Source organism: Martes martes (assembly GCF_963455335.1).
Source record: "Martes martes genome assembly, chromosome: 4".
Lineage (NCBI taxonomy): Eukaryota > Metazoa > Chordata > Mammalia > Carnivora > Mustelidae > Martes > Martes martes.
Genome location: NC_137891.1, coordinates 120,040,800 through 120,057,287, shown reverse-complemented (window position 1 = coordinate 120,057,287; position 16,488 = coordinate 120,040,800). Strand labels below are relative to the sequence as shown.

The following is a 16,488-nucleotide window of genomic DNA, read 5'->3' as shown; positions in this document are numbered from 1 at the left end:
TTGGCTAAATTAACTGAATAACTGATAAAGTCATAATTTAGAAAACTAAATAAAAAATAAATGATTTTCAAACACTTTAAGTATAAATGCTAGTAATTCACCTGTATCTAAATATAAGAACTATTCCTAATTTAGGCTAAAAGGATTTAGTGATTAACTCTAATTCACCCTAAAATCTTATTAAAAGAATGTGTGCATGGAATAGATTGGAGGGATTTGATAGATGCTCTTTGAGAGAAAAAAAAAATTGGAGATTTTTCTATCTAATGTCAAAAAAACCAACAATCTACCATCATTCTTTGATAATATAATTAAACTAATTATAGAATAGTAACTTTCTAAACTGCAAATAATAGCTGAATAATCCTAAAGGAGAAGATTTCTCTAGAAATCAATACCCAAAAGCCAGGTAGATCAATGACAGGCTTGAGACAAAAAGGGCAATCACTGGGAGCACAATATTTACATGAGGCTTGTTATACCTTCATGTACATGAAAGGCTCACCCCAAAAATATACAAGTCAGTATCATGATCATGTACTTCTAATATTTTACTTAAGCAGGTACATTTAACATGGTCACAATGATTTGTTTTAATGATTCTCTCCCAAGACAGAATATACTCATAACATTTTTGTCTTTACAAATAGGAATGTGCACAGAGGTATCAAAACTGTCTGGCCAATAGCACTTATTTGAATGTCACGAGGATGGCAAGTGCAGGTGCTGTGGCGTCTGAGTGATGTCAGATCACAAGGCTGGACCATAACAATATACTCACAGGACTGCCATCAGGGCCAGCAGGGCCTCTGTCTCCAAAGTCACCTGGAAAACCCTGGCCCAGGGAAAAACGAAGAAATGCTGTTAAAACCAAGAATTCCTTTTTGTCCATTTATCTGTTGAAGGGCATCTCAGCTCTTTCCACAGTTTGGCTATTGTGGACATTGCTGCTATGAACATTGGGGTGCATGTGCCCCTTCTTTTCACTCTACCTATATCTTTGGAGTAAATACCCAGTAGTGCAGTTGCAGGGTCATAGGGTAGCTCTATTTTTAATGTCTTCAGGAACCTCTATACTATTTTCCAGAGTGGCTGTACCAGCTGTTCCAGCCACACCATCAGTGTGGGAATCCTCGCCAACACTTGTTCTTTCCTGTCTTGTTTATTTTTGCCATTCTAACCGGTGTTACAGTGGTATCTCATGGTTTTGATTTGAATTTCCCTGATGGCTAGTGATGTGTTACATATATACAATGGGATATTATTCAGCCATCAGAAAGGATGAATACCCACCATTTGCATATACATGGATGGAACCGGAGGGGATTATGCTAAGTGAAATAAGTCAAGCAGAGAAAGACAATTATCATATGGTTTCACTGATATGCAGAATATAAGGAATAGTGTAGAGGACCACAGGGGAAGGGAGGGAAAACTGAATGGGAAGAAATCAGAGAGGGAGACAAACCGTGAGACTCTGGACTCTGGGAAACACACCAAGGGTTACAGAAGGAAAGGAGGTGTGGGGATGGGGTAACCAAGCGATGGGTATTAGGGTGGGTGTGTGTTGTGATGGACACTGGGTGCAACTCATGAATGCTGAACACTACATCAAAAACTAGTGATTACTATATGCTGGCTAACTGAACACAATTTAAAAAATTCGTTTTTGCTGTGTTCTCTGATAAGGAATTTACTAATAGGAAATATTATTTCCTAATCTCTAAATTATGATACAACAAAAACTTGTATTTGTTTTGTGTAATACTTCATTGATTTTGTTCAGTACAATATTTCTTTGTTTTACAAAAATTATTTTACATGCCATATAATATATACAGAAAGTGAAGCTGAAGAAAATATACATTTGAGTGGCACTATATAAAGAACCGCTGAATGAGAGAAAACATAACAAAGATTTCTGCCTGACCAATCCATTAGTTATCTCCACAATTTCTGGCCATTCTTAGACCCACATCACAAAGAATGAAATGGCTAATACTATTTAAGCATGTACTTAGCACACTTATCATGTGCTAATGGCTTTAAACACTTTATTATATACATATTACTTCATTTTATCTTCATAACAAGTTGAATCAATGAATATTAATACCCCCACTTTGCAGTTGAGAAAACTGAAGCACAGAGAGCTTAAGTCACTTGCACTCACTAGCCACACACGAGTGGGACTAAGATTTGAACGGAGGAAGTCTGAATGCAGAATCAATGTTCTTTCCCCTCTTCTACATTGAATATTTTACCTAATCATTTCAAGATAAGATAAACATGTAACAAATATCATTTAAGTATTATGTTATTGGGGAAAGCCATAATGTACATAAATCCTGCAACCATAAAATGCAATGCCACTGAAAATCTACTGAAGATTCCACACCATAAACTATGAAGGATAGTAAGTAACACACTTTCTTATTATATATTCTTCTGTAAAACAACTCAATTACTCAGTAACTATTACTTTATACACTAAAATTCTTCTCTGAATATTTGCCACTATATTTAACAACTTTTTTTTTTTTAAGATTTTATTTATTTATTTGACAGACAGATCACAAGTAGGCAGAGAGGCAGGCAGAGAGAGAGAGGAGGAAACAGGCTCCCCGCTGAGCAGAGAGCCCGACGTGGGGCTCGATCCCAGGACCCTGGGATCATGACCTGAGCCGAAGGCAGAGGCTTAACCCACTGAGCCACCCAGGCGCCCCAATATATTTATCAACTTTAAAGCACACTTTTAAAAAGCTACTTTGCAAAATGGTTTATAAGATTTATTATTAACAACATTTTAATAATATTCCTTTAAAAATTTTTTGTAAGACTAACAGAAATAAAAGTATATTATTAGAGTCTTATAATCTATTTAGGCAAACCAGTTATTAAATGCATATTTAATAGATCACAAAAATCACCAGTTCACTAGTACAAACATGAATGGGCAAAATTTAAGATAGTTTAGCAATGGAAAAAAAAGTATGATGTATCTAAGGCATAGTTAACTCATACTAGAAGCAGTTTTTCTTTTCTGTAATCAGAGGATAATGCAAAAACCATCTGTGTAGTCAAACATATTGTAGCCATACCCCCTTCAGAGTCAGTTGAAGTTCAGGCAGGCATTTTGCTTTCATTGTCCTTGGAAGTCTAATTCTGTTGTCAACAAGCTCACATATCTGCAATATATCATACTGTTCGGTATGAGCTAATAAGGGTATTTCAAAGTACTTATGATGTACAGGTAATGGAACAAGTGGAGGAAAAATTCTGTAAGAGACCTGAAACATAGGAGATGACTGATTTTTCAGATAGATCATAAATAGGTTTTTCAGAAAGTTCAGTGAAATAATAAAGATGGGGGTACATATTGCATGATTCCATTAATGTGAAATGTCCAGAACAGGCAAATCCAGAGACACAGAAAACAGACTAGTGGCTGCCTAGGGCTGGTGCTGCAAGGAGAATGGGGCAGTGAGTACTAATAGGTATAGGACTTCTTTTCTGGGTGAAGAAAATGTTCTAAAATTCGTGTGGCAGCTACACAACTCTGTCAATATAATAAAATGTACAATAAATTATACATTTTTAAAGGGTGAATTTTATGATATGTGAATTAGATCTCAACAGTTTTTCTTAGAAAATGAAGACACAATCAGTCTGAATAAGGAGCAGAGAGGGACTACTACAAACATCCTTGGGGACTCACTCAGGATGGCCTACAAGATGTGCTATTTGGGACTGAGTGGCCCCATCCTCATCCAGTAGGAGGAGCTGCTCTCCAGTTCAGCTTTCCATAAAAACTAGGGATTTTTCCCTCCTAGGAAGGGAAAGAGGAGAGAACTATGATGAATGCTTCACTTACGACAAAACCGGAACTAGCATAATAAATAATAAAATACTTACTAATTTCAACGTCCTATTCTTCTGGTAGTTCAACATTATAATAAATATTAGCTGTTCAACTTGACTTTGCCCCTGAAACACTTTAAACTGAGTAATATCTACTTTTAAAATTTTTATGTATTATTTCTCCTCTCACTTTACTACCCATTAAACATTTCATTTCATTCAATTCTCTAGTCTAGACAGATCATTTGTTTTATTATTTTTTATCCTTTCTATATGTTGACCATTGTCATCAATTTCTTTTTTTGTAACTTTTTTTTTTTTAAGATTTTATTTATTTGACAGAGATCACAAGTAGACAGAGAAGCAGGCAGAGAGAGAGGAGGAAGCAGGCTCCCCGCTGAGCAGAGAGCCCAATGCGGGGCTTGATTCCAGGACCCTGGGATCATGACCTGAGCCGAAGGCAGAGGTTCCAACCCACGGAGCCACCCAGATGCCTCTGTCATCAATTTCTGATATAAATCCTCCTAAATCTAGACATACTTTCCTGTTTAATGAAACATAGCACAGTTCATGCCACAAAAAAAAAAAAAAAAAATCATTATATTTGGCTATATACTGAACATATATCTCTTTTAAAAAACATCAGGCCAATGTTTTATGTTGTTGAATATGTCATGTGTTTGCTATTTATCAGTTGTTATTTAATTTCTAGTAATTATGTGCATAATTTATTTTAATGCAGGAGAATTTCTGTATTCCTTTAATTAGGAGCCTAAAGGTTCACAGCCACCAATCTCCATTGTCACAAACCGATCTTAAAAGATCAGTTGTGAGGGGCACCTGGGTGGCTCAGTTGTTAAGCACCTGCCTTTGGCTCAGGTCATGATCCCAGGATCCTGGGATTGAGCCCACGTCTGGCTCCCTGCTCTATGGGAAGCCTGCTTCTCCCTCTCCCACTCCCCCTGCTTGTGTTCCCTCTCTTGCTGTGTTTCTCCCTGTCAAATAAATAAATAAATAAAATCTTTAAAAAAAAAAAAAGATCGGTTGTGAAACATGGAAAAATAGTGATAAAATACTTTGCCTTTGAACTTAGTATGCAAAAGATAGCTTCTACAGTTTCTTTCTCCACTTGAAATAATTTGTTATAAAATAAAATACCAAATTTTCTCTCACATTTACCTAGTGGAAAATTATAATCATTAATTTAAATCAAATTGCACTTTCCTAGGAATACCTTTACACTACCAAAGGATTTAATAACCATTTTCCAGGATTATCATCCATAAGGAAGCTTGAGCTTCTTGCCTTTCTTGCCCCATTTGCCGACTGCATCAATGCAGTAACTGTCTACTAATGGGCAAGCCAGAGTTGCACTGTTTCTTCTATGTTGTGCATAATTCTCTTTCTTACATTTTAATCACCTTGATGGGTCATAAAATTTTATCTTATGAAGAATATGACATTCAGGGATTTCATTCAATCTCTTCAAGTCATGAATAAGGTTCTTGTTCATTTCTACCATTGGATCAGTATAGTGGACAGACTTTAAGGTGACCTCCTGCTATTCTAGCTTTTGTGTGCTACCCAACTGTGAGTATGAGTGGGCCTATGATTTGCTTATTCTAAAAAACAGAATATAGCATGGGTGATGGGATGTCCCTGATATGATTATGTTATACTATATAAGACTTCATCTCCCATATGACAGGGAATTGTGTGATCTCTAGGAACTGTGGGCAATCCATAGGGCCTAAGGTGGTCTATAGCCAAGAGCCAGCAAAAAGCCCGGGGTGTTCAATTCTACACCCTTGAAGAAATGATGTCTTCGCACAACCTGAATGAAGCTGGAAGTGAACTCTTTCCAAGCCAAGCCTCCAAATGATTGTGCAGCCACCTGATACCTACTTTGACTGCAGCCTTGAGACCCTGAGCAGAAGACCCTGTGAAGTAGTACCTGGATTCCCAACCCAGGAGAACTGTGAGAAAATAAGTGGGTACTGTTGTAAGCCACTAAGTTTGTGGTATTTGTTATGCAGTGATAGAAAACTAATAAAATTGTTAATTAAATCTTTGAGTAGAGATTGTGTAAAGTCCTATTTGCAAATTTTACCAAGTGGTAATGTTTAATAAAAAACTACTTGCATTGTTTCTAGATTTTTAAAATTTAAATAGATCACCTCTCTGAAGACTTTCTATGGCTTTTTATTTTCTGTGGCAACTTATAATTACTATCAATATTAGTTAAATTAAAATGCTATATTTACTTTAGATTTTAAAATTTTAATCTAATATCTACATTTTAGAAAGTTTCATCATTCTAGCATTTCATATTCATCTAATTGCTAATGCAAAATTCATGCTTCATGAATTTTGTGTTTATAGTTATAAAATGCAAATTTAGGAGTAATATAAATTGCTTAATAATGCAAAATATTTCAGTCTCTAGGTGCAGCTATTACAAAGACTACACTAATTCTATTAACTCTGAAACCATAAATTGTAAAACAAAGAGAAGGAAGAGAACAGAAATCTGCATTATCAGGAAACAGTACTTCTTTGTACAGGATTCTATTGCATTCATACTGAAAGAAGAATAAGATAAGTTATTTAATTAATCTTTGCTCTTACTTAAGTGCTTCTACTTCCTGCCCAAATCCTCACCACCATCTTGAACAATTTCTGTCTCTAATTTTGGCAGTTGTACCACCTACAAAGCTTCATGGCATTCAGACATTAGATTAAAGGCCACAGATATGGAGAATTTCTCTGTGGCCTGAAGACATTAAATTGTGATAGTCAGCCTCAAAGGTGGACTCCCCATGATTCTCACTTCCAGCATTAATGCTTTTGTGTAGTCCCCTCCCATTTTCAATCATGGTTGGCCCATGTGACCAACAGAATATCGAAGTACAGTGGGACTTCAGAGGCTAGATCATAAAGGCACGACACCTCTACCTTGGTCTCAGGCACCACTTCATTCTAGTCCTGAAGACATTCTAATTGCCACATAAAGAAGTCCTTATGGAGAAGAAATGAGGTCTTCCAGAAACTAGCACCAAATTGGCTGGCCAGCAAGTGAGCTCCCTTAAAAGCAGATCCTCCAACCCCAGTCAAGCCTTCAGATGATAGTAGTCTTGACCAAAATCTTCACTGTAACCTCATAGGAAATGCTATGCTAGACCCACCCAAATAAAGCATTCTCAAATTCCCAACTCACAAAAACTCTGAAAAACAATATCTACTTATTGTTGTTTTAAGCCACTAACTTGGGAGTTACTTGTTATATAGCAATAGATAATACATAGCAACAAGAGTGGTTGTCTAGGATTACAAGTCATATTATATCAATGCTAACTGCTGGATCCTGAGTGACAGGGGCACTCATGTGTTTTGTTCTGTTTTATTTTTAATACATTTACTTTATTTATTTGTGATGTACAGGGTCCTCAAAAGTATAGTGTCCAGATCAAGTTTCTCTTTTGCTTGGGTCTAACAATGGTACTGTTACTCAAACACGGTAATTATCAAACACTAAGAACTATTCTAGACTTGGTATGCCTGAATATATGCATGGTATTAATATTTTAGAGGACAGATACTAAACTTGGTAGTTACATCTAAATATCTTGAAACATTGGAAAACTTATTGCGTAGAGAGTCTAGTAAAATGATTATTTTCCTAGTTCTACAAAGAAATTAGAAAAATACTGCATATAAAATAATTAGGAAAGTATGAGAACCAAAATAACCATAAAATACTAATGACTACATTTATGGAATTTTAAAAAATAAAAGCAATGCAAAATTTTTCTGTTAAAGGCCACAGTTAACTATGAACATATTTTGCTCTTTTCAGAGAACAATGGTTTTGAAACAACGTATTCAATCTAAAGTAGAGACAAATAAGAATTATCATAAAAGATATATACACTAAATAAGCATTATCAACAAATACAGGATTTCAACTTTTTCTAAGCCTAAATAATGAAAAGAGAAGATCAGACTAACTTGTCTAGGATTAGAAACACTGTAATAAAACCTGGTAGCTGCTTCTACACCTTTTACACATGAATACATATTACCATGAAATTGTGATATTTTTAAATCCTTCAAAAATAAAGTACAATTATTATAGGAAAAGGCTAGAATGTCAAGTACTCTGTGAACATTCATTAGTCTCTTCCCCTTTCTTTTCCTCACAGGTAGGGCAATTTGATCCATACTTCAAGGGTCAAATATTTTCCTGTTGGTTGAAACTAATTTTAAACTTAGGAATTTAAGGACTTCTAGCCCAATTCTTAGAGACTTAGCACCAAGTCAGGCTGACTGTTTACCTAGTTACAAACTGGGCCTCAGTTCTCAGATTCAAATTCCTGCTTTGGGGGCGCCTGGGTGGCTCAGTGGGTTAAAGCCTCTGCCTTGGGCTCAGGTCATGATCCCAGAGTCTTGGGATCAAGCCCCATATTGGGCTCTCTGCTCAGCAGGGCGCCTGCTTCCCTTCCTCTCTCTCTGCCTACTTGTGATCTCTCTCTCCCAAATAAATAAATAAGATCTTTAAAAAAGAAAAACAACAACAAAAAAAAACCAAATTCCTGCTTTGTTCTTAAAGACTGGTTACCATTTTATACTGCAGTTATGGGAATTGCAGTCTGCCTTATTCTTTTATCCACGAAACAGTTTTGGTATACATGTTCTATCCCTTGATCATAAGGGCTCCAACCTTATTCTTGCCATTTTCCCACACAGGGAACACAGTCTCTGAACTCAAGCCAAGTCTTACGGCCGCATTTGCACTCACATTCCTGACTTTGATAACCTACAAGTCTCTGAATTTTCTCTTATGTTATCTGCCCTGAAAGTAACTGCCTGCTTGAATTTCCACCTGTCAGTGTTGTATCTCTATGAAATCATTCTCTGCCAGGACTTCCCCCAAATTATCAGCTGTAGTTCATTGGGTGTCTCTCTTCTCTATCTATCCCAACCTGGAAGGAGGTTTAATTCAAAGTCCTGGCCTCTTCCATGTGTCTTGTCTAGATGTAGGTAAGCGAAATATAGTCACTACAGACTACAACCAGTAAGTAAAAATCAGAAAATACATTTTTTTCTGAACAAGACAGAATACTTAAAAATTAATAACATTTTTTTCAGAATGCTCTAGCAACAGTAGTACTTTCTCTATAATCAAATTAACTACGACCTTTTCTTCGAACAAAGAAAACACTCTCTAAATTCTTGATAAAAAGTGTGTATCTGAGACACTATTGTGTAACACGTATTTAAGACTGTCTTGGGCTAAGGATAGAAACTAATAACAGATGGCTAACAGAAGGATTTTATATTCTGAAATTCTAACACTGGAGTTAGAAGCCAAAATACAGTTTACTTTAAATAGACTCTTCTAACAGAAAGATGTATGAGAAAAAAAGAGGAGACACTGCTTTCTATAGTTAGAAAAGTAAACATCACTGAAGTCCAGGTGCCTTAAGGGTGTTATTTTGTCTGCATTCCAAGGCTATGATATTTTTATTTGCATCGGAAGAAAACAGAGTATACTTCTTTGTCAAACTTTAATGTAATATGATTTGATTATTTATAATCCACTCCCATCAGGTCTGAAAAACTCCTTCAAAAACTCTCTATTTTGACAACGGTTTTCTAGGCGTTGTTGAGAGTAAATTCCAGATCCCATTTCATGTTTATCTTTAATCCCGACAAGTCAGTTCTGGCATAAATATTTTAGATCTGTGGAGTCATATCAATTTGCATAACCAACTTAGTACAACAAAGGGAATAATCTGGGAACCATCTAAAATGATTTTTTTTCTTTAAGCAACTGTAGAACTTCCTGACTGTGGCACTCCAGAATAAAGTTTGAAATCTTTGCACTAAAAAAAAAAGCTGCTTACAATTAGGTAATACATATCAAATCTGATGTTAACAAATATATATGAAACCTCTCCCTGCCTTCTCTCTCTCTCTCCTTTTTTTAATAGTATTCTTCTTTGCTATTATAAATCAGTGGATGACATATGCTTTTAAAGAATCTGGCTCATCAGTTATGTTCCAAGAGGTTTTTCAAATAAAGACAGTAAAGTATATAAAATAGAATGGTAGTTCTATGGTATTTAAAAGAGTCCTGGCCAATAAAGATTGTCTACCACCTTGTTTTTATCAGTTCCTCAGAAAGAACTTGAGATAAATTCAAACTATATCCAGAGACAGCAAAAAGCATGAATGAACAGCACTTAGACCCTCATGGCTACTCTCTAATATTAACTGAGAGTAAGGAATTTGATTCAATTGTAATATATAGGGAGTGAAAGAGGGGAGGAAAGTAAGAGGTAAGAGCTATAATATCTCAATACCCAAAAGCACGAGTACACAAGTATTGACTAATATGTAACTTATTACATGAGGTCTTTAAAAATAATTGTAATGATTATTAGTAAATACCTATCCTGAAATAAAAAATAGCTTATAGTTCAGAGAAGAAAAAAACTTCTCAAATGTCAACAACATAAGGCCAAAGAACATAAAAATTTATTAATATAACTACTTTTATATACTCTGATCCTAAAATACACCAAGTTTCCAACAAAACCAATTTTCTTACTTCTCTGGTTTGAAAAAATAAAAACACATTATGTTATAAATATCAAATCAATCTATAAACACTGAATAAATACAATATTTTATTTTGGGGAAAAGTTTCCTGGGAAGTAAGATTTAAAATGAAATAATTTTAACCCAAACATTAAATTTAAAAATAGCAGTATGAAGCTAAATAACTCCTCTTAAACAACCAAAATAATATGCTATTCTGAAATGTTTCCATTTTCAAAAGAGTTCATACAATACTTACACTATTTAAGAGAAGATATCCCTTTCTTGTAAGTCTATCATTTTATTTAAAAAAATACAAAAATGACTAAGGAAGTTGGTTCACAACAACTTAATTCCATGCTTAGTGTTTATTCACAAAAATAAGGATGATTTGGCGAGCAGGAGGAATGTATGATTGATAGCAACAATTTTCAGAGCCTAAGCTTAGTAATGTTATTAACTCACTGAACAATTTTGGACAGGATTTTTACTACTCCTCTATGTTTCTGTACTATATGGACATAGAATATGATGTCTATACATAAGGAAGAGACGTATATGTTAATATTTTTATAAACTTTGTATCAAACACAGCTTTAGTACACAGTTATAAACCAACTTAATAGTGCAAAGAGACTCATCTTGATTAATATTTAGAAAGGCCTGAACTTGGATTTTTGAGGTTTTTCTATGTCTATTTTGAATGTCAAAATGTTTCATATCATACATAATACAGGAAGTGAAGTACTTTATTTTACCAGCTTCTGTCCTTAATTTCAGAGACTTAACAACAACAACAACAAAAAAAACCCCATGTAAAATATTACATAAAACTTAACGAGTTGGGGCACCTGGGTGGCTCAGTGGGTTAAAGCCTCTGCCTTCGGCTCAGGTCATGATCTCAGGGTCCTGAGATCGAGCCCCGCGTCGGGCTCTCTGCTCAGCAGGGAGCCTGCTTCCCTTCCTCTCTCTCTGCCTGCCTCTCTGCCTGCTTGTGATCTCTGTCTGTCAAATGAATAAAAAAAATCTTAAAAAAAAAAAAAACTTAAGGAGTTATCTACAAAGAATTACTAGTTTTCTATAAATTACATTGTAAGAACTACTTTAAACTAAATCATAGTCTATGTTCTCAAGACTGCATACTTCTATCTACCTAAAATTTGATGAAATGAGCTAATTTAACATACGGAAAGAATAATCAGATTAATTAAAGGGGAGTGATGATTATAAGAAAGTACATCTGATGACTTTCATACTAACGATAGTAAATTAAATAACATGGGATCTACATAGCAGCAGCCTAATAAAGCATGAACCCACAATTCTAAATGACTTCGAAGTCCGCTGAAAATTGGAAGTACCTGTCTTAGATACAAGTACGTTCAGATTTCAGTATTTCCTCGGTTTCTGTTATATTCTTTCAGATATATTCTTCAGATATATAGGTTTCCTTCCTCTTCTTTATGGTAGACTGGCATGCCTTAGTTCTGGCTCTATATTTGAATATCTACATCATACATAATAACAAATACTAAACATAATTGAGTAAGTTGCCCCCCAAAATGGTCAAATTTGTATTCCACACACCTAATATTTTCTACATCAGAGAGTGGATACCTCATCAAAGATATTTTCCTTTTACTGTTATTAAAACAGTAAATAGTAATCATTCTTCTCATGGAATTTTAATCATCTAAATTGAAATACAAGTGTCCCATAATGTATAATATCCCATGCTAGCACTTTTGCCCTTACTTAATGTCAAAGCTATTTGAAGATGATTTTACTTATAATTAACAGAACACAGAGGAGCATTTATACATAATATGCTATTCTAAGAACAGTGTCTGAAGTCAGCCTTGGCTTATTGACTTGTGGCTGTAACTGTATCTAACTTTAAGTATACTGTGATTTCCACATAAACATGGCCAAATCATTTTGTGGTTAAAAACAAAAGTACATATAGCATACATGACATATTACAGTACCAGACAGATTTTCTACTATAAACACTATTTAGGAAAAATGAGATACATATGTTTTTCAAATATAATTTTCCTAAGGATCTAAATCTGTGAGAAGGGCATATGTTTTTAAAGCAATAAAACTTTACAAATTTTGTAATGTAAAGAACAGTGTAATCAACCCAGTAATCATTCATTCATATTTTTCTACAGTTTTCTTGAACTCCTCTTTTGAATTCAATAACATCTGTTGGATAATTTTATAATTCTCTGGGGAGTAAAAAACCAGATGTTATCTATAAATTTCCATGGATAATTGGAGTTCATGATGGAGCAGGAAACTGGAAATTACCTATACATTTCCAAGATAAAGTTAATACCTATATAAAAACAGCCATATTAATATGGCTACATAAGTGATAGCTGTGTAGCTATATAAGTGATATATTACAGGAGCTTTGGGAAAATACTCTATTTTTTCAACAATGCCTAAGATTCCACCATTGCAGATTACTTATTTTTGTCTTAAACTACGCTTAAAATATAATTACTAATGGGTAATGTTACAGTTGAAGCATTAGAAATAATTTATATAATACCATAAGTAACTTTATTCATTCTTTTACTGACGTCATACATTGAAAGGAGGAGGACTGGGGGGAAAAGACAAAGAATGGAGAATATAAAAATAAAGAAGATAAATTTCTCCTTTTGTCAATTTTGAGACAACCCACATCTGCATATTTAGATTATATATTTGCATATGGTAATAAGAGAGGCATTTTTGTTGGGGTGTGTGTATGAGGGCTTAAACAAAAGGAAGTAGCATAACATTTTGCAGTATAAGAGAGTGTAATTAAATGAGATGGCATACAAAATATTTATCAGAGTGCTTAAGAATTAAAAATGCAGATGGTGATGGTGGCAGTTTCTGTGGCTAGAAATGCTAGAAGATTAGCTTTAAAGTTGAATATAAATGTAAGAAAACAAAATGGTTGGCTTATTTTTAATTTCTTGACAGTTTGGTAAGTTTATGTTAGTAAACTGAATTTTTTTTTTTTTTAGATTTTATTTATTTTTATTTAACAGACAGAGGTCACAAGCAGGCAGAGAGGCAGAGACAGAGGAGGCAGGGTCCCTGCTGAGCAGAGAGCCCAATGCAGGTCTGGATCCCAGGACCCTGGGACCATGACCTGAGCCGAAGGCAGAGGCTTTAACCCACTGAGCCACCCAGATGCCCCAGTAAACTGAAATTTTTAAAGTGAAACTTAGAAATAATTTTATCATATTTTGGCCAAACATCATGAAAACATTAATCATGCTCTTGTAAGCTGTGTGAGTAGCAGAGAGCACAAATCTGAGAGTAAGAAAAGACTCCTGAATTTATATTCAGAGGAGCTGAGATCAATTCTTGATTTTACCACCATTTTCTATGGGATTCTGAGCAAGACTCTAAACATCACTGAGCCTCATTCTCCCCCACCTATATAATGGTGACATTCATACCTATTCTAATCTACCTTCAAGAAATCCTGCAAAGCACAAGAATAAAATGCTTTAAAAGGATATGAATATTCTGGGAAGGTTTGTAACCTTTTATAATTTTCATCAAGGTTTTACTTACATACACCAAAATTTTAGAAAAGCTGATATGAAAAACTCAATTTCCTTCCTCATAGACTAGAAAACTGTATAAGCACAAAAAGCGTTATCCTAATAAAGACCTGTGGATCGCTGTCAAAACAACACAAGCGACAAGGAGGTGGCTAGGGTTATGTGAGGAGGACATGAGGATGCCTCCCTGAACCACAGTTTTCTCATTTGTTGAATGATGGGGGTATTGGATGATGTCAAAATTTCCTCTCATCTCTGAAATTATTATTTTATCTTGCAAAATTCACTTCCCTTCGTCTTCTTAAACCTGAAAATAGAAGAAGCTGTAGGGATCTAGTCTCTGAGCTAATACATGAAGCAGGAATTTTGAAAACGTGTAAAACATGAGGGTGAATAGTGCTATCATTAGTGTTTTAAACCGTTTATGTATTTTCTGTGACATTTTAGTTCCTTGTCATAGGGATAAAGGTCCTTTCTACTGGTCTATTAAATGGGTTAGGAACATTAAATTTCATTATTTTTTAATCTAAAATTTCCTTCAAAATCTCAGGTATTATTTGATAGATAAGGTAGCAAAAATTAAATTCTGTTGAATGAGATAGTTGTGGACAACAAGGACAACTATAGTTATATTTGTATGGGTGAGAAATATGCACATAATTAGATTATATTTCTCTGAACTGAACCTCAAAAACAAAGTTGAATTACCTGTCTTCCCTTAAGACCCCTCTTTCCCCGGAGCCCAGGAACACCCTAGAATATATAAAAGTAAAAAATCAACATTTGTTGAATAAATGAATGAGTTAGATGTTATAGATCTTTTTTTCCTTCTCAAACATCAATTAATGAAGTATGATGAAGAGAAAAATGAATTGTTCTTTAAAGTAGTATGACATTCAGAAAAGCTTCAATATATTAATTTAACTAAAGTGTCTCCTTTTCTTCATAACAGCAACCTGATTTTTTTCTGGAATGCATCCTATCTGTACTTCCAAATGGGATCCTGACCTTTCTCTGGTGATAGTTATTTGTCCAGAGGTAGGCACACAACCAAAGTTGACACAACCAGATAAACAGGAAGATCTTACTTTTCCAAAATCTAAGGGACAGTCACCTCATCTGTCTCCCTATCTCTCTGGCTGGGCATAAACAAAAGCACGTTTAGCCCTCACACTGGCAATTCTGCACCTGTATAGGAAACCTGCCTTTGTCAAGCCAACATTAGGCAAGGCAAGGTGGAGAGATGGTATCACTGTGCTCAAGATCATATTGTACCTAGATCCTGCCTAACCTATAGATTTCTGGTCCTACAGGAAGCAGTGGGGCATAATATTTAAACACTCGAGCTTTGGAGCTGAACATCTGTGTTCAAATCCTGGCTCTGCTCTTATTACATGTATATTGTCTTAGACACGTCTTTCTCTCTGTATGCCTCCATTTTTTTCATCTGTAGTAAGAATAATAATCATAGTACCTATGATTTTGTGAATCATAGGTTTTGTGAATTCGGGTTTTGTGAATGTTAAAGGAGTTAATTCATATAAAACATTTGCACAGTGTATGCATATATATAACAATTCAGTAAACTGTTTGCTATTACATTGCCATCATTATTAAAAATTTCCTCATTTTTAAGCCAGTTTGAGTTGGGGTTCTCTGTTACTTACAGTCCAAAATATCTCAGTGATAGAATCACACTGAGACTTAGAATCACTTAGAAGCCTTAAAGACTAAGAAATCTGCCAGATCTATATAGCTTGGGATTGACGGTACATACAGATAAGCTAGAAGATATCATTAGTTGAAGTAATCCATCCACTTTCAATTGAACAGTGTTTGATCAATACTTATCTAATGTCTTATCAAAAGAGTATGTATGGGTGAGCAATAGGACTCATTTCATTAAGACTTTATACATCTTTACATAATATAGCAAACCTTTTTTCAAAAAATAAGGTAATTAATTTTAGTAATTAACTTTAGTAGCTCTACTAAATCTCAGCAGGAAACCTAAGGATATTACAGACAAAATTATATAAGCATGTCGTCATATATTTACACATACGTATATTACTGACTCCCAGGAAGGAATTTTTCTATTTTTTTCCAGGAGTGATTAGCATTATACTCTCTTTGTTCTTCTCTATACTTCTTCTTCTCTCTTCTCTATGCTTCTTATCTCTTCTCTGCATGTATACATTTTATAACATAATAAAAACACCCAGTTAGCTATATTATTCACATTTTTAATCAAAATTTTGAAGTAGCCAAATAATATTAGGACATGTTACCCATGACAGCCAAAATATCACAAAATGGTCTTACATTTATGATTTGAGACAGGTCTTAACATTTTCACTTAGACTGGCCAAAACTAATGATCATGATTACAGGCATGTATCTAATGATAGTCAGTGATGGAATCCTTAAATCCAAGATGATAACA

At 34.6% G+C, this 16,488-nt stretch overlaps 1 protein-coding gene across 1 annotated transcript in view; it reads right to left on the bottom strand.

The window, feature by feature from the left end:
- The window catches only part of COL24A1 (collagen type XXIV alpha 1 chain), a gene marked incomplete at both ends in the record, with an annotated part of 371,273 nt that overhangs the window by 262,310 nt on the left and 92,475 nt on the right, over nucleotides 1–16,488 (bottom strand). Inside the window, 2 exons of the mRNA XM_080801684.1 lie at nucleotides 782–835; nucleotides 14,751–14,795. Of these exons, the coding sequence (XP_080657810.1) occupies nucleotides 782–835; nucleotides 14,751–14,795 (99 nt within the window). The remainder of the gene's footprint in view (nucleotides 1–781; nucleotides 836–14,750; nucleotides 14,796–16,488) is intronic.